The sequence below is a fragment of the Salmo salar genome, chromosome ssa17 (genome assembly GCF_905237065.1).
Source record: "Salmo salar chromosome ssa17, Ssal_v3.1, whole genome shotgun sequence".
NCBI lineage: Eukaryota > Metazoa > Chordata > Actinopteri > Salmoniformes > Salmonidae > Salmo > Salmo salar.
This window is the reverse complement of record NC_059458.1, coordinates 60,768,698-60,796,421: the sequence shown is the minus strand read 5'-3', so window position 1 is coordinate 60,796,421 and position 27,724 is coordinate 60,768,698. Positions and strand designations below refer to the sequence as shown.

The following is a 27,724-nucleotide window of genomic DNA, read 5'->3' as shown; positions in this document are numbered from 1 at the left end:
AGGAACGACCAATATGAGCTTGAACTTCAAAGATAAAGTCTTGTTGCTGGTTCCACTGTAAGATGTTACAAAGCTGCCCACCGTTTGATAAGCTGTTTTTAACATGTCTGTTAGTGAGAAAGCTGTTGGGTATGTTTTCCTGTCTGTGTGTACCTCGTTGTTGTGTGTGTACGCGCGTGCGTCCCCCACCTGTTGGTGTACCTGTTGGTGACGTAGCTGTTGCTAACACTCTCCACGTCCCCTATCCCGGACCTGTTGAGCAGGCGGTTCTTGCTGGTGTCCAGGGGCAGCAGCAGGTAGGACATGCGGTTGGCGTAGTGGATGGCCTGGCTGAACACTGTGCTCTCCTCCTTCTGCACGCGCTCACTCTGCTGCTCCTTGCTGAGCGTGGGCCACAGCCTGCTCTGCTCTGACGCCAGCTCCAGAGCACCCAGCAGCTCCTGACCTCCTGCTGCTGGACCAGACTCCTGCTGACCGCGAGACTGGGGGGGTTGAAGGGGAAAGGTCAGATGGGGTCAATGTATGGATGTACTCCAAGGACTAAGTACCATTATCAAGGAAAAGGCCTCGGTTGTGTTTTTATTGCTGTGTTTGATACTAATATACAGGAGCGTTAGCTTAAAAAGGTTCTGCTTGTTGTGTAATTGCAGGGTCCATTCTTACAGCGGTGGACTGCTCCCCCCCGTCTGCCTCCAGATACAGGGCTCTGATGTGGTTCTGGACATCACTGTAGAACATGGCCTCCCAGAACTGCATGTTAGTCCACACCATGTGCTCCTGCACACAGCTGTAGGCAAACTGGGTGATGCCCGCGCCTAGTTTCTGCCAGACACAAACACACAAGGCCACACAGAAGCTTTAGAAACAGACCACTTTAAAGCTATGATAAAGGACAATGATTAGTTTATTTTGTGTTGAATAGGGATTGTTTTTTGGGACTTACCCTGCAGAAGGCCGTGACCAGGGGAAGGAGGATGGCTGCAATACCGTGTTCATCCATGTGGGAGCAGTCCTGAGTAGGAGAATCGAGGTCAACATCGCCACACTCTCACGCAATGTCAGTCATGCAAACGCCACCAATTAGGCTCCATTATTCAGTGTGTGATTTTATGGCCTCCATTGCAGTGTAAAAATAGGTAGCATTGTACTGTTTTGAAAAAGTCCCAAGGAGTTAAAGTTATTGCTTTCAGAAATCCTTCAATACAGCCGTTCTATGTACTGAACCCGACTGGTGCTGCGGTCTACAATAGAACTGTGTCGAAGAGAGATGTTTTTGTGGCGTCGGCATGTACCTGTAAGGTGCAGTTCATCATGCGGACGATGTAGTCAAACTGCTGGTCGTCCAGCACAGCTCGGTTCTGCAGGACGTGCTGGTTGAGCTCCTGGGTCAGACACACCCTGGCCGCCCGGCCCTTCAGCGCCCGCAGTACCGCTGGCATCAGCTGGGTGAGGTTGGGGGGGGGGCAGCAGACACAGGACAACATTAGGAGATGGAATTTTTTTTAAATAATTTAAATATATATATTTTTAAATCACTAGACTATCATATAGGTCAAACCTCTAAACTAGCTATAAATTGTTAACACCATCATTCCAAAATGGCCGAGCACTGAGATGCTGTTGTGGCCTTGTCTCTCACCTTCTTGGCCTCCAGCATCTTGTTGTCAAATATGTAGGTAATGCAGTTCCTGACCACCTCCAGCCTGCGAGCGCTGTTAGCCAGGACATGACCATGCCTGTCCACAATGTCTCCTGGAGGAACACCACGACTCAGCGGTTATTACATCACACTCATCAGTCTACACTGAAGCTACACTGAATCCAGCTCAGTTAAACCAATGCTGAGAGATAGATGGTCACACAGAGGTTGTCCGAACACAGTGGACTGTCGGGTGGCCCCGACTGGAGGACTGCACTACTTAATCCCACCATCTCATGCCTATGCTGCTCCACCCCCCCAGCCCTCACTATCCCCATCAACCCCCTCCACTCAGTCTTTCCCACCAGCTTGGCACACTTACCCAGTGGGGGTCCGGAGGGGACCATGCCTTTGAGCTCAGCCTTGACCACGGGCGGGGCGGTCTGGAGCTTGGCGGCGGCATGGTCGATGAAGAGCTGGACCGTAACGTCGTCCAGCAGAGGGAAGATAGCCAAGTTCTTGGGGTCATTGTGACCAGGGCTCTCAGCTGGCCGCTGCACCTTATGCATGGCCACGGCAGGGTACGGGTTCTCCTGATGGGGGAGAATAAAAGGGGAGACCATAAAGGTGTAGGGGGAGAAGGAAAAGAGGTAAGTGGTCTCCTGTTATTGTAGTTACTACATTAGATAGATGGAGGATCTTAATTTGACCTATATTGTCACAGCAACAGGATTTGAACGCTTAGTCCATAATGTTACTTGATCAGTGGTTAGGCTATTAGCTGGCCTGGGCTACATGAAAAGTGTAATAGGACGATTCCATGTCAGCATGGCCTGAAAATATTTTGGGTATCTCAGATTGTTCATAGAAACTTTATTGGGAGGAAGGATGCTTGATACTCTTCGTACATTGTAACACAAACCATTTTATAAAATCCTGAAAGTGAAAATGTCAGGCCCTTTTTAGACCTGTACATGCCTCCCCTGTAAGACCCAATGATCTGTGAACCGTACACGATACAGACATACCTGTGTCATTATACTCCTTATAGTGTCCTCAAAAATATGGAGTAATGATACATTCTGAAATATAATTTTACACATTAATTTATTCAACATTTTTAGACATAATTTTAAACAATATACTCTACAAGCAATGTTACCTCCCAAAAATGTAGGCACTTAACACATTTCAGGTCTGCTGAGCGCAAACCTGAACGTTGTGAAAATTCTGTGCAACTTCTAGTGCACGTTTACTGTAAACACTGAGGCTGCTGGACTTGCTTTAAAATACAGTTAACAGTGGCCATGTAGGTTACTGTGGCTATTTGATCATAATATAGGCGTACCAGAGTGGCCTACCATCAAAAACAATGGAGAAAATGCATCCCATAACATTTTAACATGGAAATAGCTGTTCTATCATTCAGCCTACAATAGCAGCTAATGTGTGGTGTTCAACGTAGGCCAACATTCCATGAGACTGAAAAAAACATGTAGGGATTGCCATTAACCTGTATGCACTTGTCCTTCAGACAAGGTGACTGAAAATGTTGTGTTTGATATAAAATATATTATTATTCCCATACCATTATAACACAGAATAAGACAAATTATGCTACCCTCTGCCTATTGGCTACTTAGCTTATTCAAGCCTCTCTCAAAATACAACACTGCCCCTTTAAGACAGAAAAAAAAAAAATCTTTATCTGACTAGCTTTTCAAAGAGGTCTAGAACTGCAAACATTTTGTGCTCTTGCAGGAAGCAACCACTCCACCATTGCTGACTAGAAATGTGATATAACTGGGCTAATAACTCACTTAATAGCCAAGAATGCAAACAAATGTACACACCTGGACACATGCAAAACAAGCGCATCTACTCTAGCACTACCACTCATGCTGTAAACACAGTCCAGTTAAAAGGGAATGGCACAGATCCATATATGGCAATGATCTATTTGCATATAGGGATACTGCAGCTGATTGGTTATGGCGCACCAGTCTGTGTTGAGTATGGGACTGACTTGTTGATAGTGTTAACTAAATGGGGAAACTAGAAAGTTGAGTGAAGTTCAATCTCGTGCTTCTCTGTGCGAGCTGATATTTCTTCTGCGCGGCAGTCCCGGGGGAGCTGCGCACGCGCAGAGCATAGAGGGAACATTGCCTACAAGTACATCAAATTTCCAGTGTGGGCTCTCTGCTACTTTTAAAGTTATGATACATTTTATGAGCACCACCAACACAATGAATGGGAAAATGAATTCAAAGGGAATTCCCTCTGCTGGTGATTTGCTGAATGTGCAATCCGACATGAGGCTGTGATTGATTAATTATCTATTATGTCAATTGCTATGTATAAAATGGATAATTTCTTCAAAAGTAGCACACTGGAAACTTTGTGTTTTAAGAGTATAGTTCCAAACAATGTATTAAAATTAACAAAATCAAAAAGGGTACTTTTGAGATATGAATAGTAGTTTTAATGTTGAATAAATGTAAAAAAAATATATATATATTTTAGAATCAAGACATACCCCATATTTTAAAACACACTATAAGAGTATAATGACACCAAGATGTTGTCTGTATCACGTACAGTTCACGGATCATAAGGTCTTATAGGAGGCATGTACAGTATAGGTCTAAAAAGGGCCTAAAATGGCTACTTTCATCATGATTTTCCCCCAAAAAACTGTGATACCAAAAATATTCTCGGGCCATGCTGGCGTGAAATCGGCCAATACCGTTAAAATAACCACATTAGTGTGGGTTTTCAGGGAATTTTACGCAAATCACAAAGCTAATCTGCATAAATTCTAAGCAACAAAAGGGTGATCAATTATGATCCTACATCTATAAATAAAACCAATAAACATTTATGCACAACATACGTTTTTGAAGAGCTGCTCGGCCAGCTCCTTGATATGGTTCATGACTTTGTGCGGGCTGCACTCCTCCTGGCGAATACGCTCCACCTGATTGGCTATCAGCTGTAGACACAGGAAAAGAAAAATAGGAAGTTAGAATGCTTTTTCCTTCACATCTTTACCACTGATTGGGGAGGTGTGTGTGTGTGGGGGGGGGGGTACTCACGTCATCGAACAGGTCTGTGAGTCTGTAAGGCGGCCCTCTCTCCGATATGAACCCAGCGAATGCCATACCGTCCAGAACCTTCATCAGGAAGTCATCCTCAGTCAGAGCCCTCTGGCCCAGGAACGCAGCCTGGAGGAACACACACACACACACACACACGTCTGGCTGGAGATTCTTGGGATCCACTCTTCCTTTCTGAGTGTTAGACTCAAAACAGTTTGCAGGTCTGTTTAGAGCAAAATGTTTTTCTCCTCCAGGCAGACATTCAAGTGATATATTCCATTGTTTTCATATAGACCGTAGTTAGTTGTAGGCTTGTATGAACACAACGTAATATATCACCTTAGGAATTAAGTTCAGAGAGATAGAAGGTGATGCGTACCTTATGGAAGCGGATGACTGGTTCAGGGTGGATCCGGATGATGTGCAAACACCAGCGATAGCCATGGAACAGCTGGCCGAACAGCCACAGAAACACTGCCCGGATCTCCTTATCCTGCAACACACAGACAGGGAATTATAACATACTGAGGGGTAAGTATGGGACAGCAAGCCTGGGAAAGCTCAGGAATCCAGAGACCTTGCTGCAACATTGCCCCAAACAAAGGGACAGGGACTTTCTCACATTTACAATTGAGTCATTTAGCAGACGCTCTTACCCAGAGCGACTTACAGTAGTGAGTGCAATTTTATTCATTCTTTTTCCACACACACACACATTCCACCGAGGATAGAAGGGCTCTACATTACCTGGATCTTGAGTGTGGAGGGTTGTGTGGAGGAAGGGGGGAAGGCATGATCAGCTATCTCCAGCTCTGGGTCCAACACCTACAAACAAGATGGCAGGAGTCACATTACAGCAACACGGACAGAAATATCATTTAACAGTCTTCTCATTACATCCGTTCAGTTCATCAATATTATTCAGTACATAAATCCTACAGCAGCTGCTGCTACATTCTGGCTTTCAGACACCGCTTCATCAGGAATCTTAAATTACAATACGCTGTCAGAAGCTTTTAAGAAGATGAGAATTCTTGGAAGCCCCTCTCATAAATGAGACCGATGAGGCTTCAGACTAAGCAGCAAACACCCATTAACTAAATTAGCTGCAGAATCTCCTATTCACAGTCCTATTTATGTTTGGGGATGGTGAGGTGAATTAATTCAGCTAATCATGAAGAGAGCAGCAGAGTACCCAGATAAGACCACACCCAACGGTTGCTGCCCAACTATCTCTAGAAGCATCGCTGCAACAACCGTCACCCACCACCCCCCTCCACACAAACTGCACTCCACCAACCACATCATTTGTTTAATCATCTGGAAAAGTTACCTATCCCTCCAGTTGCAAAAGCTATCGCTTTTCACGCAGTGCAATTATTCTCTGTGCTGGTCTGGGTGAAGGTTACTTAGACTCAGGCCTGTTATGTGAGCCGGCTGGGGGGGGGGGCTGAGGCTGGACAGCGCTGCACAGAGACAGTGCGTGCAGACAGACAGTGCGTGCAGACAGTGCGTGCAGACAGACAGTGCGTGCAGACAGACAGTGAAGACAGTGAAGACAGACAAATGCAGGACAGAATGGACCCCACGAGCACACACACTGTGCTTCACTGGTTATGGAAGGAAGCATGTGTGCATACACGTCACATGCACATAACGTGTTTTATTGACTCAGGACACAACAAAGGACTAGCACTTCCAGTGAAATTCTCCCTGCATTACAGGGCTCTGGTCTCATTCCAGCCATGCAGGGTCACCGGGCCAGCACTACAAGTCTATGGCCCACACAAGTTAGGACAGAGGGAGACAGGGGGAAGAAAAGAAAGGAGGACAGAACAGAGGGAAGTGGGAGAGGCCTGTATAATGTATTGTAGAATGGTCAGGTCCCATCACAGGACTGGTTGTTCTGAGATGGAACAATTTTACAATCCCCATTACTTACGAGCATTTATTGGCTGGTACCTAGCTCTTTCCACTGTGTTGTTCATCAAACACCAAGGAATGTTTAAACATGGTAATGAAGGAGAAGGGGGAAGTATACTGGTTGAGGAGCAGCTCCTTTTCAATATCCCTCTGACCGAGAGGACACAATAACAGCCTAACCCCGTCTCATTCGCTCCTCTTTTGCCTTTTCTTGCTTTCCCTCTCTCCCCCCTTTCCCTCCTCATTTGTCCCTCCTCTCCTGTTCAGTCTAGCCGTAACAGATTGGCTAGTAACCGTGCAGGTTGAGTATGGCTCATGTTTCATGCCCTCCAGCCAATTGAGATCATAGAGACCAGCCTGAGATAAAGCCCATTGGCATCAGACAGACAGCCTTGGAGAGTTACAAAAGCATAAACACTGTATACTGTCACATGTACTAAAATATAGATTTACCACGGACTTGTGTCAAAAAACAACCCAAAATGTTTTTTCTTCTATAACAGTTAAGAAAAGTGCCAAAAAGCTAATGAAGTATGCAGTTCCGAGCAATGTCTGTCTGGCAATATTCTGAGCAGTCCATATCAAATGTTCCTTCATATTAAAACATACAACTTGACTCTTATCCTGATAAAGAAATGAGGGGAGGAAGACATTTTTATCTAGGGAATAATATGTTCCCAAATATTTCTCATGTGGGACAGCATGTCAGATTCTATAATTCATCTTCTCCCTCTGGTCCAACTCCGATAACACAAACACACACAGTTTGGACTGTGGGAATCAATGCCAATGTCATACAGGCAAACAAATAACTCCTCTTTTGGCTGCAGATTGTAGTATCATTTCATTCATTGAAGATGGGAATATCCATTCTTTCATAATTCTTTATTGGACTACTGTGTATTACAGTAAGCTCTGCACGTGCCAACTCACACCAATAGTGAAACAAAAAAAAAAGACATATCCTCATGAACTGTTCATAACTTTGTTTTTATAGTTGTGTCTCATGGGTAATTTCAATATTGTAAAATATGATATTGTTTTATAGGGGTGTGTAATGGTAGTTCCGATACCTTACAATTCGAATTTAAGATTGTGGGAAATTACTTTGATCACAAACACATGATTGCTTACAATATCAACCAGAATCATTCAATAAATAAAATCTGAATAAGATCTGCCACCATTTGTTTGTTATAGCTAATGATGGGAAAGCAATGGCATGGCTCTCCTCCACATAGGAACAAAAGCATAAACCGGCCGCAGACACCAATGATAGGCAGGCCCAATCAGGAAATCAGATTAGTTTTACATAACATGGATCTTATCTGAACAAGAGGAATTTCCAGATTGTGCTGGCAGTGAGAAGCTCGATTACAGTAAGGAACTTGATCTTATTTAGAAAAGGAGTTGGTTCAGAAGTAGTAAATCAACATCTTAATGTGATGCTGTGCTTAAACCACTATAGCTGTACATGGTTCAGGGTAATGCATAGTGGGAGTCCCTGTGTTTGGTTAACGTGCTGTACTGGTATTGGTGACTGATTTAGCTGTATGAAGTGAAGGTGTAGAAGTCTGGAGGGTGTTGCGGTGAGGTGTGAGTGTTGTCGTCACGGTGGTTACCATGGAGAGGGCGGTCTGGGTCTGCTGCAGGAGGGGGTCGGGGAGCAGGGAGATGTGGACACACTCCGGGATGGTCACCGTGCCTCCGTCCAGGTCAGCGATGATCACGTCCAACTGTAGAACAACACACACGGACGGCTCAGTCAGTGCGATATCTTTGATTACTCTTGTAATAGATCACTGTTCTGCATACTGTACATGAGGCTAAGTGTGCTGAGTGATAACAGTAGTGACTGACAGAGCCACAGACACGTCGGTCAACAGCTGTTCATTACAGAACTTTACCTACTGCAGCACTGAAATTTACCTTTTAACAGGCAGTTGGGTTGCCAAGGCGATAACCTCTCACCCCTTACACTCCATCATCAAATCGATCTATCAGAGCCATGTGGCTGTATAGTATACTATATTATACAGACAGGCAGTACGTTGTTAAAAGTCATTACATAACAAAGCATGGTGAGGGACCACATGTAGTTTAACGCACACTAACCTAGACCTCAGAAACATGACACTATAATGACTGTCTTTTCATAGTCCTAGTCCCAATCTGAAATGTATTTAGTGCCTAGCCCACTACTGCTATTTTACCTGCCTTCATTCTAAATGTACCTTGTTTTTATTGAATATCCTTTTGCATTCTTTTTTCCTCAGAGCTTTGAGATAACTAATGAAAAGCGATATACAAAATAAATATATTAGTATTATTCATCTTAATCATTAGTTTGTCCTTAATAACAAAAGGAAACTTTCAAAGTCATCCAACAATCCACTGGATATAGAATGAAGATATTTAAGTTACATGTCAGGTATATTGCTAATGTACCTTGGCATGGTTTACAAAGACCGTTGTGTTAGTACTGAGAGGCATTTCATCTAAAAGAGGTTTCAGATGGCTAAAACACAGCAGGTCTGGGTTGTTGAGTGAGATGAATTATAGATAAGGAAAGAGGGCCAGAGAACTGACAATCATATCCAATAATCAAGATCGTACCGCAGGCTGTCAAAGTATGGGGGGGGCAACACAGAATGAAGACGGTCTTTACGTGCATCAAATAGGCTTTACAAATGCATACACTGACGGAATATATAAACATGATATAGAAAATAAATCAAAAATAAGTATTGTAGATTGGAACATACGGTCATGCTACCCACCAGTTCCTGGGTCTCGGAACGGAAGAAAGAATTGACCCCAATGATGAAAGGCGTGGGCGTGCTGAGCACCTCCAGGAGTTTCCCCGGCAGGATGGGGACGTACGTAAAACTGACGGGAGGGAAAACAAGAGGAAATCAGATTTATCAGGAATCAGATTAGGAGATGACATGATGAGGAAATCACAAAATTACTTCAACTAACAGACCAATATCTTGTTAATCAAATCCCTGTAAATTCACTATATTAAAAAAAGACATCTATGAACCTATTTTACAATGAAAAAACACACACACACACCTGTATTTGAGGGGGAACATGATGGCCAGTAGTGCTCTGCAGGCGTCTGTGAGTCTCTGGTAGCTGCTGGACAGGAACAGGATTTTGTGTTCCGTCAGAGCAGCACAGAACAGATACAGGACGTTCACTATACCTGAGAGCAACAATATAACAGAGGTACAGTATTCACTTTACCTGCAGGGAAAGACCGACTGCGTGGATTGTAAAGATCAAATGTATCTTCAAACAAAATGATCAAACATGCAGGCATTAAGACAGATACCTACAACCAATACCCCAAAATAACAAAGCAAACACAGGTTCTTAGAATTCTTTGCCAATTTATAACAAATAAAAAAAACAGAAATACCTTATTTACATAAGTATTCAGACCCTTTGCTATGAGACTGAAAATTGAGCTCAGGTGCATACTGTTTCCATTGATCATCCTTGAGATGTTTCAACAACTTAATTGGAGTCCACCTGTGGTAAATTCAATTGATTGGACATGATTTGGAAAGGCACACACCTGCCTATATAAGGTTCCACAGTTGACAGTGCATGTCAGAGCAAAAAACCAAGGCATGAGGTTGAAGGAATTGTTCGTAGAGCTCCAAGACAGGATTGTGTCGAGGCACAGATCTGGGGAAGGGTACGAAAAAAGGTCTGTAGCATTTAAGGTCCCCAAAAACAGTGGCCTCCATCATTCTTAAATGGAAGAAGTTTGGAACCACAGACTCTTCCTAGAGCCTGGCCAAACTGAGCAATCAGGGGAGAAGGGCCTTGGTCACTGACCGAGCTCTAGAGTTCTTCTGTGGAGATGGGAGAATCTTCCAGAAGGACAACCATCTCTGTAGCACTCCACCAATCAGGACTTTATGATAGAGTGGCCAGACCGAAGCCACTCCTCAGGAAAAGGCACATGACAGCCCACTTGGAGTTTACCAAAAGGCACCTAAAGGACTGACCATGAAAAACAAGATTCTCTCATCTTATGAAACCATGATTGGACTCCTTGAAATGAATGCCAAGCGTCACGCCTGGCACCATCCCTACGGTGAAGCATGGTGGTGGCAGCATCATGCTGTGGGGATGTTTTTCAGCGGCAGGGAGTGAGAGACTAGTCAGGATTGAGGGAAAGATGAACAGAGCAAAGTACAGGGAGATCCATGATAAAAACCTGTTTCAGAGCACTCAGGACCTCAGACTGGGGGGGCGAAGACAGGACAACGACCCTAAGCACACGGCCAAGAGAACACAGGAGTGGTCCAGCCAGAGCCGGACTTGAACCCGAACGAACATCTCAGGAGAGACCTGAAAATAGATGTGCAGTAATGCTCCCCATCCAACCTGACAGAGCTTGAGAGGATCTGCTGAGAAGAACGGGAGAAACTCCCCAAATACAGGTGTGCCAAGCTTGTAGTGTCATACCCAAGAAGACTTGAGGCTGAAATCGCTGCCAAAGTTGCTTAAAAGAAAGTACTGAGTAATGGGTCTGAATACTTACGTAAATGTAATATTTCATACTTTTTTTGGTCCAAATTTCTAAAAACCTGTTATTGCTTTGTCATTATGGGGTATTGTGTGTAGAATGATGGGGGGGGGACTATTTAATACATTTTTTAATAAGGCTGTAATGTAACAAAAATGTGGAAAAAGTCATGGGTTCTGAATACTATCCGAATGCAGTGTGTACACACTACTGTTCAAAAGTTTGGGGTAACTTAATTTTTTATTTTTATTTTTTAAAACAAGGACATTTCTAAGAGTGTCTAATTTGTGAAAAAGATGCCTCACAAGTCCTCAACTGGCAGCTTCATTAAATAGTACCCGCAAAACACCAGTCTCAACGTCAAAAGTGAAGCAGTGACTCCGGGATGCTGGCCTTCTAGGCAGAGTTGCAAAGAAAATATATCTCAGACTGGCCAATAATAAAAGACTAAGATGGGCAAAAGAACACAGACACTGGACAGAGGTACTCTGTCTACAAGGCCAGCATCCCGGAGTCGCCTCTTCACTGTTGAAGTTGAGAATGGTGATTTGCGGGTACTATTTAATGAAGCTGCCAGTTAAGGACTTGTGAGGCGTCAGTTTCTCAAACTAGACACTAATGTACTTGTACTCTTGCTCAGTTGTGCACCGGGGCCTCCCACTCATCTTTCTATTCTGGTTAGAGCCTGTTTGCGCTGTTCTGTGAAGGGAGTAGTACGAGATCTTCAGTTTCTTGGCAATTTCTCGCATGGAATAGCCTTTGTTTCTCAGAACAATAACAGACTGACGAGTTTCAGAAGAAACGTTCTTTGTTTCTGGCTATTTGAGCCTGTAATCGAACGCACACATGCTGATGCTCCAGATATTCAACTAGTCTAAAGAAGGCCAGTTTTATTGCTTCTTTAATCATCACAGCAGTATTCAGCTGTGGTAACATAATTGCAAAAGGGTTTTCTAATGATCAATTAGCCTTTTAATATGATAAACTTGGATTAGCTAACAACACGCAACTGGAACACAGGAGTGATGGTTGCTGATAATGGGCCTTTAAAAAACATCTGCCGTTTCCAGCTACAAGAATCATTTACAACATTAACAATGTGTACACTGTATTTCTGATCAATATAATATGTTTTCTTTAAAAAACAAGGATATTTCTAAGTGACCCCAAACTTTTGAACGGTAGAGTAAACTCAGTAAAAAACGAAACGTCCCTTTTTCAGGACTCGTAAAATTCGTCAAAATCCAAATAACTTCAAGGGATAAAACACACTGTTTCCCATGCTTGTTCAATGAACCATAAACAATTAATGAACATGCACCTGTGGAACGGTCGTTAAGACATTAACAGCTTACAGACAGACGGTAGGCAATTAAGGTCAGTTATGAAAACTTCGGACACTAAAGAGGCCTTTCTACTGACTCTGAAAAACACCAAAAGATAGATGCCCAGGGTCCCTGTTCATCTGCATGAACGTGCCTTTGGCATGCTGCAAGGAGGCATGAGGACTGCAGATGTGGCCAGGGCAATAAATTGCCACGTCCATACTGTGAGACACCTAAGACAGCGTTACTGGGAGACAGGACGGACAGCTTATCGTCCTCGCAGGGGCAGACCACGTGTAAGACCTGCACAGAATCGGTACATCCAAACATCCCACCAGGGCAGGTACAGGATTGCAACAACTGCCCGAGTTACACCAGGAACGCACAATCCCTCCATCAGTGCTCAGACTGTCTGCAATAGGCTGAGAGAGGCTAGACTGAGGGCTTGTAGGCCTATTGTAAGGCAGGTCCACAGACATCACCGGCAACAACGTCGCCTACGGGCACAAACCCCCTGTCGCTGGACCAGACAGGACTGGAAAAAGTGCTCTTCATTGACGAGTCACAGTTTGTCTCACCAGGGGTGATGGTTGATTCGCATTTATCGTTGAAGGAATGAGCGTTACACCGAGGCCTGTACTCTGGAGCGGGATCGATTTGGAGGTGGAGGGTCCGTCATGGTCTGGGGCTGTGTGTCACAGCATCATCGGACTGAGCTTGTTGTCATTGCAGGCAATCTCAATGCTGTGCGTTACAGGGAAGACGTCCTCCTACCTCATGTGGTACCCTTCCTGCAAATTCATCCTGACATGACCCTCCAGCATGACAATGCCACCAGCCATACTGCTCGTTCTGTACATGATTTCCTGCAAGACAGGAATGTCAGTGTTCTGCCATGGCCAGCGAAGAGCCTGGATCTCAATCCCATTGAGCACGTCTGGGACCTGTTGGATCGGAGGGTGAGGGCTAGGGCCATTCCCCCCAGAAATGTCCGGGAACTTGCAGGTGCCTTGGTGGAAGAGTGGGGTAACATCTTACAGCAAGAACGGGCAAATCTGGTGCAGTCCATGAGGATGAGATGCACAGCAGTACTTAGTCAGTATCTGGTGTGGCCACCAGCTGCAGTGTTACTTTTGATTTTGACCCCCCCTTTGTTCAGGGACACATTTTTCCATCTGTTAGTCACATGTCTGTGGAACTTGTTCAGTTTATGTCTCAGTTGTTGAATCTTGTTATGTTCATATAAATATTTACACATGTTAAGTTTGCTGAAAATAAACACAGTTGACAGTGAGGACATTTCTTTTTTTGCTGAGTTTATATACACATACACACATTTCTGCCTTTTCCCCCAACTGATATCAAATATAGGCCTGTGATTTGCGTTCATTAAGCAATTCAACAATTGGTGAAGGTCTTCTCTCAAAGGAACATTTCTAGGTGAGGGAACATCAGACTCTGATTGGTCCATATCACTGACATCACTGATCATAAGGTGCCCCATCGGTCCTGGGCTGAATAAACTGCATTGTGATTTGCCGTACCAAGCTGTCTAAAGAGATGGGCTACGCTGCTGCCGCTGACAGGGAGGGTGTCGTTGATGGGAGTCTGGATGACCTGTCGATCGCCCGCACCCAATGTTATAGTCCTCTAGAGAGAGAGAGCGAGAGAGAGAAAGAGAGAGAGAGAGGGACGCATGGAAAAAGAGAACAGATCGTGTGAACGCTCTTTCTTGGAAATATGGGGATTAGCAACTGCAGCACAATCACAGAGGGTTGGAGTGTATTGAGGAGAGGAGAAATCACAGATGAGAAGAACCACAGGGGTTTAGCAGGTACATTAGAACTCCACAGTAAACGGCCATTCAGAGTTGAACAGGAGAGAACTGACCTATGCTGAACTGAGAAACCCATAGCAACAGGCCTTACCACAGATTCAAATCAGCCCACCATATTAAATGGGCCTTTATGGGAGTCACATACCAATGACATTCCAGATTGTCTATACAGGGACATTTCCATTGCTTTTTGGAAAGGGCAGAGTTCATACGTTTGAATGATTTCAGGGGGTCTTAACATTTGAAATGTCTTATTGGTTTAGTGTTACTGGATAGTTCTTACGGCCATGTGACGCAGAGGGAAGGGAAGTGACAGAATGATTTAGATTGTTTTGTTGTTGATTGTAACATTCATGAAACATCTTATCTTTGTCATGTAAACTTCACATTGTAGCACATACATTACATTTATAGCACAAGAGAGTTGTACTAATTGTTGTAAGACATAAGTTGCCATCATTTGTAAGTGTGATCTTTATGATGCATGCAATGTCAATGAATTTGGATTTTTAAGTATTTGCAAGACTGAAAAAGCATGTTAGCCGACATGAGTTAAGGCACAATTTGCACAGCATGGTAAGTACAGTGGGTCTTGGCTGCAAATGAAGACCGATTGCAAAGAGTTGCATACAGGACAGGTAGAACAAGGTCAAAGGAGGCATCCAATACATCACATAGAAACACAACCACAGCAGCCTCTAGGACAGACATCATATAGTAATACAACAGAATACACAGAAACAACTGGAACTACCTACAGAGGCTGTATACCACATTTGACAAGTAGGAATGCAAATTATTTTAAGTACTGAAATTCTTCAAAAATACATATTCACTATAAAATAGGGAATGGATTTAAAAACAGCCATTTTCAAATAAACTCCAGAAGCAGGAATCTACTGTAGCCAAATCTTCATTTAAAAGTACTTAAAATACAGGGCCCAGGTATATCTGTGTATAGCTGGGAAGGAAAGGTTGACGTTAGCTCATGCTCTCTACAGCAGCAGCAATGGGAAAGCAGTGATCCAACTGTTGAACACCATTTCACCGTCACTCGTCTGATCAACAACCAATTAGATATCCTTGCATTTTTCCAGGCTACCAATAACAGATTATAAAAAAAAATAAAAAAATCAGCCATTGGGTAACAGATTGGGCCTTATCAAAGTGATTTGATTGGTTTTCCCTTGAGAGAGAGGTAGGTGAGATACATAGACATAGGAGGATCCCGACAGAATTAGAGAAAGCTAGGACCTGATTGGTTGAAAGGAGAATAAAGTAGTCAGGCAGCGTACCAAGCTCTCCTCTCTCTCCTCCTGGCATGGCTACACAAGTCAAGCACCCCCCCACACACACACACACACACACACACACACACACACACACACACACACACACACACGAGAGAGAGAAATACACCATAGGAGAACACGTGGATTAGATACAACAGGGTCCAAATAAAAACATGACAAAACATTAATATGACAAAACAAATATACACAGACGGTAACAGCGTGGCATTATGACATGAGTGCAGCAACATTAACATAAGGCACAGAGTCAAACCAGCTGTCAACTTTTTTCAAACCAGCTGTCAAATAAAATGGAAGCATCCACAGCTCAGTTCAGCCACATTTAATATCTGACATTGTAGCTTAGGGCTGGGCGATAAATCAATAATTATTGAGGTAATTACTTCCCTCAATAACTATATAAAAACGTTTCGATTGATTTTGTTGATGTCGATATAGAATCATTAGGTAGAGCAGTCCATTTCACCTCTGACGAAACAGGAACATGCGGAGAGGTGACAATATGCACGTGGAGAGGTACACGCCCACTAAAAACCACTCAGCACCTCGACTGATGGAGTAAGCCACTATTAACCACAAAAAATGTGTGATGTAGGCCAAAACAGTGGCAGTGATAGCCATGGAGAAGGAGCAGCTTCCAACGAAGAAATTATTGATTAAAAGGGTTAACCTGTTTCAGTAATTTGGAAGTTGTTTGGCTTTTTGAAGTCCGACAAAGAGCAGAGCAACGTTCGGTGTAAATTGTGCTGTAGACAGGTGGCTACGAAGTCTGGTAATACGACAAACCTTTTTCAACATCTGAAACAAAATCACTCTTTGGAACATGCAGGAAGTTTGAGCCACGGTATTGATAAACACCCCTCAAGCACCAGCCAATCTGGGGATGTTTGCCCGGTGTTTGCCATACAAGCAAACACCGAAAAGACCTCACAAATGCTATTATGCATTGCTAAGGACATGCTACCAATTAGCACAGTTGAAAAGGAAGGTTTCAAGAGGCTTATCAATTTAATTGATCCCAGGTACGTGCTCCCTGGCAGCAAACATGGAACAATTTTCCTTGCGTAGCTTACCATTTAAAAATTTGTTTTTACCTTTATTTAACTAGGCAAGTCAGTTAAGAACAACTTCTTATTTACAATGACGGCCTATAGGGGAACAGTGGGTTACCTGCCTTGTTCAGGGATAGAAAGACAGATTTTTACCTTGTCAGCTCGGGGATTCGATACAGCAACCTTTCGGTTACTGACCCAACGCTCTAACCACAGTTTGTTCAGGCATTCTTGAGTTTGAAGCAGATATGCACCTTTTAAACATTTGATTAATATCGTGATAATTATCGTTATCAAATGAAAAAAATATATAGATATCATGATAATTTGCCATATCGCCCAGCCCTATTGTAGCTACATACATCCAATGGGTAAATTAGTCAGATGATGTGTTCATGACCTTGGGGTGAAATAACGGAGGACTGAAATGTTATACTTGTGTAACATTGCCATTTTACAGTAAAGTTACTTTAAAAGGGGAAATTTGCTTAGTTAATGTTTTACAGTTAATATTTCAGGAAATCAAATAAGTTATTTATGGAGCTTGGCCAATTGACAGAACGTCCTTGGGCTGGTAACCAGAAGACATTGTGGAGACCAGACAGACAGTCATTTACAATGATCTATTCAATCCCTCATACAGACGGGCACGCACACACACAAACGTTCAGGCAGGTTCCATATCAGACTCATATATATTCCAGTGTACAGTAATTGGGCTAAAGGTTGCTGCTCTGTATGCCAGGAGTGCATATCTGACAGTTGAGATAATTGCCAGTTGCAGTAGTAAAGTGGATGTGTTGCAATACATGTTGGGATGACAGTGGTTGACGTGGCATGACTGGGGAGAGTCCTAGCAAGTCTAGACCTGAGTCTAATAAAAAGTTAGACATTTGATAGTATCAAACCTGCTATTACACCGTAACAAACACCTAGCATAGCTTTTCAAGTACTGTTATAATACAGAATGATCTATGCTATAGTATTCAATGCCTGAAGGTCTCTGAGTGTGTGTAAGTCAAGTGTATGTTTGTTTTTGTTTGAAAGATCTATGCGCCGCGTGTGTGTGTGTGTGTTAATGCTGATTAGTCCCATCTCTCATTCAGACCACTGCACTGCCTGCTATGAGGCCATCTGGTGCCACATATGGTCACCCTCAGAGAACCAGTGTATGTGTGTGTGTGTGTGTGTACGGTGTGTGTTCCTCACCAAGTGAAAAGTCTATACACTTCTATAACAGATCAATAATGGCAAACACATCAGATCGATCCATGACAAACAACAGCACACAGAATCAAAACAATTCATTGACTTTAAAAAGGTCGCAAAAATGATCGAAATGATTGACAGGTTAATGTAGCATGGAATACGGAGAATCGTTAGGCCACAAATCCCACAAAAGCAGACTAGAGCAAACTGCAAACCACTGAGTGAATATTAATCAGCATGGTTTGAGATGATTATAGGAAATACAAACCAGACTTTTTAGAATCATCATGTTTATCTAAATAGATAAAATCACAATGAGGCAAGCGGATTGGTAAGAAGCTGCCGGAAGGTGATGTTACCTGGTCCTGAAAGCAGCCCAGTAGCCAGTCACAGGCTAGGGCCTGAGGAACCGAAAGATTTAAACTACATACTGGGGACTCATTTATCTGCAACACACAGGAGGAACCAATGTACAGCGGGGTTCAATGGCATGTTACACAAGGGAACAAAATGTACAGAAATGTACGTATAGGCCCAATATACTAGTAGTGCACGATTTAGTATACTAGTTTACTGTATGTTACACTGCTTCATGCTGTAGCGTCATTGAATTAGTTTGAGACAAACAGTACGTTTAAATTGTGCACATAGGGTGAATACAAGAACTAAGTAAATATTCCTATACATAGTGTGTAGCAGTGGAGGCTGCTAAGGGGAGGAGGCTCATAATGCCTGGAACGGAGCGATTGGAATGGCGTCAAACACATGGAAACCATGCGTTTGATGGATTTGATACCATTCCACAAATTCCGCTCAAGCCATTACCACAAGCCCGCCCTCCCCGATTAAGGTGCCACCAACCTCCTGTGGTGTGTAAGTTACTATGCTGGCCATCTCTTTGCTGAGGACCCGGCATTGACTCGGCAATGTGGGTTAGCATAGCACACCCGCTAATGCTAAGCTACAATGCAAACAGGTTGGTATGGTAATGTGCTAGCAGTCTGCATCGGCCAACGTGCTAAGCTAATATGCTAGCAGGTTGGATGGGGCTAACAAGCTAATAGGCTAGCTGGTTGGGAGGGTTGCACAGCCCAGGAGAATACGTAAAAGTCGGTATGCATGCTGAAAGGAGGTGTGATTACCTGAGAACCACCAGCGACGGGGATGACGCAGGTGAGGAGGTTTCCGATCACCGTTTCCAAGGGAACGCTGAGGCTATCCACGTGCACGGCGTAGATGAGCCCCAAACAGTTCTGGACAGGGGAGGCACCCAGTCAAAAGACAAGCACACACTTTCCTTGACTTGTAGTGAAATGACACAAACAGGGTTCATGGGTGAAGAACACTACCTAAAGCAAAATACAGCCAAATCAAGCCTAGAGCTGTCTCAATCACTCTTTGTTGTAACAACAAACATAGATAAGTGCAATGGGAGTATCGGACAGGGACATGCAGTATTTTTTGGAGGTGCGTTATACCCTGAAGACCTCTGTGTGGTCCAGACGGGACACCAGCACCAAGCTCTTGGGGGCAAAGACCTGTGTCGGCTGGACCAGCCCTGGGACTTCGTCCTCATCCACCTCACTGGCCTCAGCTTTCTGTAGCTACACACACAGAAAGAGACAGAATATCATACAGTGTACAGAACGTAGCCTACTTTGTGCAAATGTTCTATAGACGTATCATTAAAGATCTAACGTCATATCACAGACGTTACATACAGCTTGGAACTATTATAAACTGTTACCTGTTCCTAATATGATCAGATCGTCTCATTTCCACAACTATCTTGCCAGCGTAAAATGTTGGCATATTGTTGCTACACAGTACAGCTGTAACGATACCGTTACTGGTTCATAATGACATTGGCTCAGTGTGTGAGGAGAAGTGTGGCCAGGGGGGCCTCTTCTCTTTCTCCTCCAGTCTCTCACCTGAGGGTTGTCCAGGCCCTCCCAGAACGTGAAACAGGCACAGTAGTGACGCTCTGAGTTGATGTCGGTCAGAACCGACACGAAGAACGACGGACGCTCCCTCTCTGGAACTAACTGCCAGCCGTTGGGCTGACAGAACTGAGAGAGAAAAGGAGAGAGGGAGAAAGAGGAGGAGGGAGAGGGTGAGATTGACAGAGAATGGGTTAAAGGGTGCAGGGGTCGAGAAAGATAGGAGAGGGAGAGATAGATGACAGGAGGAACATACCGTATTAGTGGGCCGAATTCCAGTGTGGCATGTCACATGTCCCTACTCTGCATCTCTCTGTGACTCACCTCTGATCTCTAGCCTATCATTTGGTTATTTTCCACCGCTAGGCTATACCAAGTTAAGAAAACTTTCCACGTCAGAAATGACCATCGTTATGTTTGGAAGGAAAAGGGGGAGGCTTGCAAACCGAAGGACACCGTCCCAACTGTGAAGCACGGGGGTGGCAGCATCATGTTGTGGGGGTGCTTTGCTGCAGGAGGGACTGGTGCACCCTTATTTTGGAGCGGGGTGAGAAATAGGCTAGAAGCAAACCAAGGAATAACCTTTTTTCTGTAGGCATTCATCTTGTAATACATAATGAACACTTAGGAATTCTTCAATATTGACTCTGGCAAAACACAGACAATAATGAGGTAAACAATACTGGAATAAGTGTTATTTGGGAGACATTAAATACATATTACAATAAATGATTCTGGGTTATGTTGATCCCTTCATAATGCAGCCTTTCTTCAGGTACGGATGATGTACAGTTGAAGTTTACATACACTTAGGTTGGAGTCATTAAAACTCGTTTTTCAACCACTTCACACATGTCATGTTAACAAACTATAGTTTTGGCAAGTTGGTTAGGACATCTACTTTGTGCAGAACAAGTAATTTTTCCAATAATTGTTTACAGACAGATTATTTCACTTATAATTCACTGTATCACAATTCCAGTGGGTCAGAAGATTACATACACTAAATTGACTGTGCCTTTAAACAGCTTGGAAAACTCCAGAAAATGTCATGGCTTTAGAAGCTTCTGATGGGCTAATTGGACTGAGTTTGAAGGTAGGCCTTGAAATACATCCACAGGTACACCTCCAATTGACTCAAATGATGTCAATTGGAGGTGTACCTGTGGATGTATTTCAAGGCCTACCTTCAAACTCAGTGCCTCTTTGCTTGACATCATGGGAAAATCAAAAGAAAATCAGCCAAGACCTCAGACATTTTTTGTTGTTGACCTACACAAGTCTGGTTCATCCTTGGGAGCAATTTCCAAACGCCTGAAGGTATCACGTTCATCTGTACAAACAATAGTACGCAACTATAAACACCATGGGACCACGCAGCCGGCATACCGCTCAGGGAAGAGACGCGTTCTGTCTCCTAGAGATGAACGTACCTTTGTGCGAAAAGTGCAAATCAATCCCAGAACAACAGCAAAGGACCTTGTGAAGATGCTGGAGGAAACAGGTACAAAAGTATCTATATCCACAGTAAAACGAGTCCTATATCGACATAACCTGAAACGCCGCTAAGCAAGGAAGAAGCCACTGCTCAAAAACCGCCATAAAAAAAGCCAGACTGTGGTTTGAAACTGCACATGGGGACAAAGATCGTACTTTTTGGAGAAATGTCCTCTGGTCTGATGAAACAAATAGAACCGTTTGGCCATAATGACCATCGTTATGTTTGGAGGAAAAAGGGGGAGGCTTGCAAGCCGAAGGACACCGTCCCAACTGTGAAGCACGGGGGTGGCAGCATCATGTTGTGGGGGTGCCTTGCTGCAGGAGGGACAGGTGCACTTCACAAAATAGATGGCATCATGAGGGAGGAAAATGATGTGGATATATTGAAGCAACATATCAGGACATCAGTCAGGAAGTTAAACCTTGGTCGCAAATGGGTCTTCCAAATGGACAATGACCCCAAGCATACTTCCAAAGTTGTGGCAAAATGGCTTAAGGACAACAAAGTCAAGGTATTGGAGTGGCCATCACAAAGCCCTGACCTCAATCCTATAAACAATTTGTGGGCAGAACTGAAAAAGGGTGTGCGAGCAAGGAGGACAACAAACCTGACTCAGTTACACCAGCTCTGTCAGGAGGAATGGGCCAAAATTCACCCAACTTATTGTGGGAAGCTTGTGGAAGGCTTGTGGAAGGCTACCTGAAACGGTTGACCCAAGTTAACCTGTTAGGGCTAGGGGGCAGCATTTGCACGTCTGGATAAAAAAAAATACCCGATTTAATCTGGTTACTAATCCTACCCAGTAACTAGAATATGCATATACTTATTATATATGGATAGAAAACACTCTAAAGTTTCTAAAACTGTTTGAATGGTGTCTGTGAGTATAACAGAACTCATTTGGCAGGCAAAACCCTGAGACATTTTCTGACAGGAAGTGGATACCTGATGTGTTGTATTACCTTTAAACCTATCCCATTGAAAAACACAGGGGCTGAGGAATATTTTGGCACTTCCTATTGCTTCCACTAGATGTCACCAGCCTTTACAAAGTGTTTTGAGTCTTCTGGAGGGAGATCTGACCGAACAAGAGCCATGGAACGATGATGTCCCATTAGACACCTGGCGCGCGAGTTCATGTTGGGTACCCTCGTTCCAATACGTTATAAAAGAGTATGCATTCGTCCACCTTGAATATTATTCATGTTCTGGTTAAAAAGGCCCTAATGATTTATGCTATACAACGTTTGACATGTTTGAACGAACGTAAATATATTTTTTCCCCTCGTTCATGACGAGAAGTCCGGCTGGCTTAGATCATGTGCTAACAAGACGGAGATTTTTGGACATAAATGATGAGCTTTTTTGAACAAAACTACATTCGTTATGGACCTGTGATACCTGGAAGTGACATCTGATGAAGAGAATCAAAGGTAATGGATTATTTACATAGTATTTTCGATTTTAGATCTCCCCAACATGACGTCTAGTCTGTATCGCAACGCGTATTTTTCTGGGCGCAGTGCTCAGATTATTGCAAAGTGTGATTTCCCAGTAAGGTTATTTTTAAATCTGGCAAGTTGATTGCGTTCAAGAGATGTAAATCTATAATTCTTTAAATGACAATATAATATTTTACCAATGTTTTCTAATTTTAATTATTTAATTTGTGACGCTGACTTGACTGCCGGTTATTGGAGGGAAACGATTTCCTCAACATCAATGCCATAGTAAAACGCTGTTTTTGGATATAAATATGAACTTGATAGAACTAAAAATGCATGCATTGTCTAACATAATGTCCTAGGAGTGTCATCTGATGGAGATTGTAAAAGGTTAGTGCATCATTTTAGCTGGTTTTATGGTTTTGGTGACCCTGTCTTTGACTTGACAAAACATTACACACAACTCTTGTAAATGTACTGTCCTAACATACTCTAAATTTATGCTTTCGCCGTAAAACCTTTTTGAAATCGTAAAACGTGGTTAGATTAAGGAGATGTTTATCTTTCAAATGGTGTAAAATAGTTGTATTTTTGAAAAATTTGAATTTTGACATTTATTTGGATTCAAATTTGCCGCTCTTGAAATGCACCTGCTGTTGATGGAGTGCACCACGGGTGGCACGCTAGCGTCCCACCTAGCCCATAGAGGTTAAACAATTTAAAGGCAATACTACCAAATACTAATTGAGTGCATGTACACTTCTGACCCACTGGGAATGTGATGAAAGAAATAAAAGTTGAAATAAATAATTCTCAAAGTGGTGATCCTAACTGACTTAAGACAGGGAATTGTTACTAGGATTAAATGTCAGGAATTGTGAAAAACTGAGTTTAAATGTATTTGGCTAAGGTGAATGTAAACTTTCGACTTCAACTGTATGTAGCATCGGGTAAATATGTAGGCTATTGTGCATTAGTTTGTGTGTGAGTCATGTTAGTTACATACCAGTTCGATGCCTTGTGGAAAGGGATTGTCCTCCCAGTCTTTCTCAGGAAAGCGCTGGAGAATGTGACCTTGGCCCTCACTGCCCCCTGGAGAAAGAGAGAGGGTGACTAAGATTGCCAGGGACCACACCATACGACATTACTACTATACTTAGGCACCGTTTCTATATGTATTGCATTTCAATACTGTGATTTTATGTTCCAAACATATTTCTCACTATATTGCTGCACAGGGATGAGAGAGCATGAGAAAATTAGCCAAACTGACCTAAGACAGGGAATTTTTACTAGGATTAAAATGTCAGGAATTGTGAAAACTGAGTTTAAATGTGTTTGTCTAAGGTGTATGTAAACTTCCAACTAACTGTATATGTGACCAATAAAATTTGATTTTGTACTGAGGAAAGCTGTATTGCATGCTCAAGAATGTGCTGGTTCTCATACCGCTGCTGCCATTTCAATGGCATTTGAGAAACATGAACACTCCTAGCTCCATTCGAACAACTGACTTGAGAAATCAGCTCAACTGCGTCTGCAGCAGACGTGATACCCTCCGTCATGGTATTGAAGCGCCTGCTCAATAAAACTGCCAACACAGACCATGGGGTTAAAACTTACAAAAGTACTTGAGGCTGTGAACAAGCGATTCGTGGCATTCTCTCTGAGCCTCTTTACTGTGTCACCACCATGCTCGATGCTAGGTACAAGGACCGCTACTTCGGTGCAGACAAGAAACAGGGTTTACCTGAAATGTTACATACACAGCTGGACAAGATGGAAACGGACACAGTGACAGCGGGCACAGAGGAAGAGAGGCCACGGACAGACAGAGCTGAAACTTCACAGCTTGACATGCATGATGAAATCCCGGTTGAGAATGAAACGACTCGGGCCTCCCGAGTGGGGCAGTGGTCTAAGGCACTGCATCGCTAGCTGTGCCACTAGAGATTCTGGGTTGGAGTCCAGGTTCTGTTGCAGCCGGCTGCAACCGGGAGACCCTATGGGGCGGCGCACAATTGGCCCAACGTCGTCCGGGTTAGGGAAGGGTTTGGCTGGCAGGGACTAGCCACAGGAGTCGCGCACTAGCGACTCCTGTAGCGTGCCGGGCGCAGTGCATGCTGACATGGTCGCCAGGTGTACGGTGTTTCCTCCGACACATTGGTGCGGCTGGATTCCGGGTTAAGTGGGCATTGTGTCAAGAAGCAGTGCGGCTTGGTTAGGTTTCGGAGGACTCACGGCTCTTGACCTTTGCCTCTCACAAGTCCATACGGGAGTTGCAGCGATGAGACAAGACTAAGTACCAATTGGATACCACGAAATTGGGGAGAAAAAAGGGTAAAACAAAGAATAAATAAAAAGACAATGAAACAACTGAACAAATGAAAATGAAACAGCAAGTATGTGAAAGAAATAGGTTTTGATTATGTTTTACTGGTAATGGAAACATACTTAAATGCCAACAAAATAACTTTTGGTCAGTGTGGTGTGTGTGACCTTTATTTAACTAGGCAAGTCAGTTAAGAACAAATTCTTATTTACAATGACGGCCCACCCCGGATGACACTGGGCCAATTGTGCACCGCCCTATGGGACTCCCAATCATGGCCAGATGTGTTACAGCCTGGATTCGAACCAGGGACTGTAGTGATGCCTCTTGCACTGAGATGCAGTGCCTTAAAAAACACACACGCGCAGTGGTCTAACTATTTAACTGTACTAGAATGCTTAAAAGGCAGCTAAAATGTTAAATATCGGTTATCGGCATCATTTTCTTTGGGAAGGAAAATATTGGATATCGGTATCGGCAAAAATGTAATAAATCGGTGCATCCCAAGTATTTACATTTTAGTCACTTAGCAGATGCTCTTATCCATATATTTTCGTATTTCTTTCTGTACTGGTCCCCCGTGGGAATTGAACCCACAACCCTGGCGTTGCAAGCGCCATGTTCTACCAACTGAGTCACACAGGACTGTACATATGCCTCCTATCTACACAAATTACTCATCATACAAAATACATTTCCAAGACGAGCCACCTCCTCTAATTACCTGGCTCCTTTGTTTAAGAAACTTTGTTTAAGAAACTCAATATCTTGTCTATTTATGACATCGATGTACGCCAATTATGCACTTTCATCACCAAAAACTCATACCTCCCAGACAATTTACCGACACCCTTCAATGGATTCTGCCAGATTCATTCTGAAATCCATCTATATAGCAAGACACACTGCGATAACCTTCACACTCCCCACACCTCGCATAGCCAATTCTCTATCAGATACAGAGGTACCATACACTCTGGAATTCTTATCTTCACATTGCCAAAACCTCATGAAGCAAAGACTGGGGGTCAGCCTGATGAACCAAACTACTCAGTAATCTCCTCCATATAGCCCATCTCACTTACACACAATGTTTTGTGATTGCTGATCGGTTCTTTTGTACATTTATTATTAGTGGGTTATATTATCCATTTTAACAAACCTTTCTTATTTTTGTACTTACATATTGTATATAGTTTTTTTGTGGTGTGTTTTTTACAGTATATAAGCCCTTGGGCTTCCAACCACACCTACACAGTTTATATATATATGTTTTTATCTGTATTGTTTTTTTATCACTTATTGTTTTGGGTGCAAATAAATGAAACCTAAAAGTCTGGGGATATGTAACTGTATGGATTTTTTTCCCCCCATCACTATCTTACTGTCAGTCTGTCATACAGAAAAAGATAAGCTCAATGCCACAAACTGTTACATCATGACAGTCATTGTTGACATAGTGGTTTAGGTACCTCCAGTCTAAGGACTCAGACACACCAATAGCGTTTGCTGGCCGAGAGTACTTCACCTCTGAATGTAATTTGCAAATTGAGTGTGCACAGATTTTACATGTACTGTAGAGTCGCATGAAAAATGTCGGCAGAGACATCTAAAGCGGGTGGTCCCTATAACAAAAGCTCGATCAGCAGACGAATGCCAGATCCACATTCGTGTAATGTGTGCGAGCCTTAAACCTGGCCTTGAGGGATCATGACCCAGAAGGGACTGGCCTTGTTCCAGGCTGCCTCACTAATAAGCAAACACTTTCTTGGCACAACGCTCTTGCGATTCTTCCCAAACACAGTATGATTTCTCTTCAGACTTCAGCTAAGACATTAGTGCTGCTCATCTTAGCAGAATGACAAAAGCCTTCTTATGTAACCTTTACAAATCACTCTGTTAACCAACGTTTGAGCTTCTCTGTCCAGACAGTCATCTTCACACAGAATACAGAATTGTGGTTGAATGCTGCGTCAGTCTGAGAAAATAATAAAAGCCTCAGGCTCTTTTTCATGGGGAACAAAACCAGGAGCCCGGTAAGCCCAGTCACAATACAACCAACTAGGGCAGGCAGGCAACTCCCAAAACCAAACACACAGATGGTAAGGAAATAGCCTACTCATCCTCTCTTCTGCACTCTCTCCTTCCCCCCATCTCACCTGTGCTACCATCCCATCTCGCTCTCCCTTTCTCTCGCTCTCGTGATAAGATGGGAGTCATGAGACAGTGGGTTGCGTTCCGTAGACCAGATGTCCTTCATTCCTGACCACTTTAAATAAAACATTCTGGTGTCAAAACCCCATGATGACCAGTCAAACACAGAGCTGCAGGAATGCAGGCAGCCAGCCATTCATATTACATGTACTCTGTCATTCGTTTAAAACACCACTCAAGTTCTGTCTAAACAGAGGTCAGGGACAGGGAAGGAATTTACAATTTCAACTTTATCGCACTGCTGTTTATTAATTTAGACCTACTTCGTGCTACATTAAGTGATGTGCAGGCAGCATCGAAGGGAGGGGGATGGCTAGTAGTAGATTATCAATAGTACCTAAATTATC

At 43.3% G+C, this 27,724-nt stretch overlaps 1 protein-coding gene across 12 annotated transcripts in view; it reads right to left on the bottom strand.

The window, feature by feature from the left end:
• The window catches only part of LOC106576236 (myotubularin-related protein 5), a 73,606-nt gene that overhangs the window by 26,663 nt on the left and 19,219 nt on the right, over positions 1-27,724 (bottom strand). For 4 of the 12 annotated variants that reach the window (XM_014153285.2, XM_014153291.2, XM_014153288.2 and 1 more), the window contains exons 2-21: positions 23,838-23,923; positions 19,877-20,014; positions 19,424-19,549; positions 19,088-19,198; positions 18,305-18,391; positions 15,667-15,696; positions 14,079-14,184; positions 9,739-9,871; positions 9,426-9,549; positions 8,283-8,396; positions 5,485-5,562; positions 5,117-5,230; positions 4,735-4,863; positions 4,533-4,631; positions 2,022-2,232; positions 1,640-1,752; positions 1,293-1,442; positions 944-1,012; positions 664-822; positions 190-482 (exon numbers count right to left, since the gene is read on the bottom strand). In XM_014153285.2, the coding sequence (XP_014008760.1) occupies positions 190-482; positions 664-822; positions 944-1,012; positions 1,293-1,442; positions 1,640-1,752; positions 2,022-2,232; positions 4,533-4,631; positions 4,735-4,863; positions 5,117-5,230; positions 5,485-5,562; positions 8,283-8,396; positions 9,426-9,549; positions 9,739-9,871; positions 14,079-14,184; positions 15,667-15,696; positions 18,305-18,391; positions 19,088-19,198; positions 19,424-19,549; positions 19,877-20,014; positions 23,838-23,923 (2,470 nt within the window). The remainder of the gene's footprint in view (positions 1-189; positions 483-663; positions 823-943; positions 1,013-1,292; positions 1,443-1,639; positions 1,753-2,021; positions 2,233-4,532; positions 4,632-4,734; positions 4,864-5,116; positions 5,231-5,484; positions 5,563-8,282; positions 8,397-9,425; positions 9,550-9,738; positions 9,872-14,078; positions 14,185-15,666; positions 15,697-18,304; positions 18,392-19,087; positions 19,199-19,423; positions 19,550-19,876; positions 20,015-23,837; positions 23,924-27,724) is intronic. The other 8 variants (XM_014153286.2, XM_014153290.2, XM_014153287.2 and 5 more) reach the window with 7 other exon arrangements.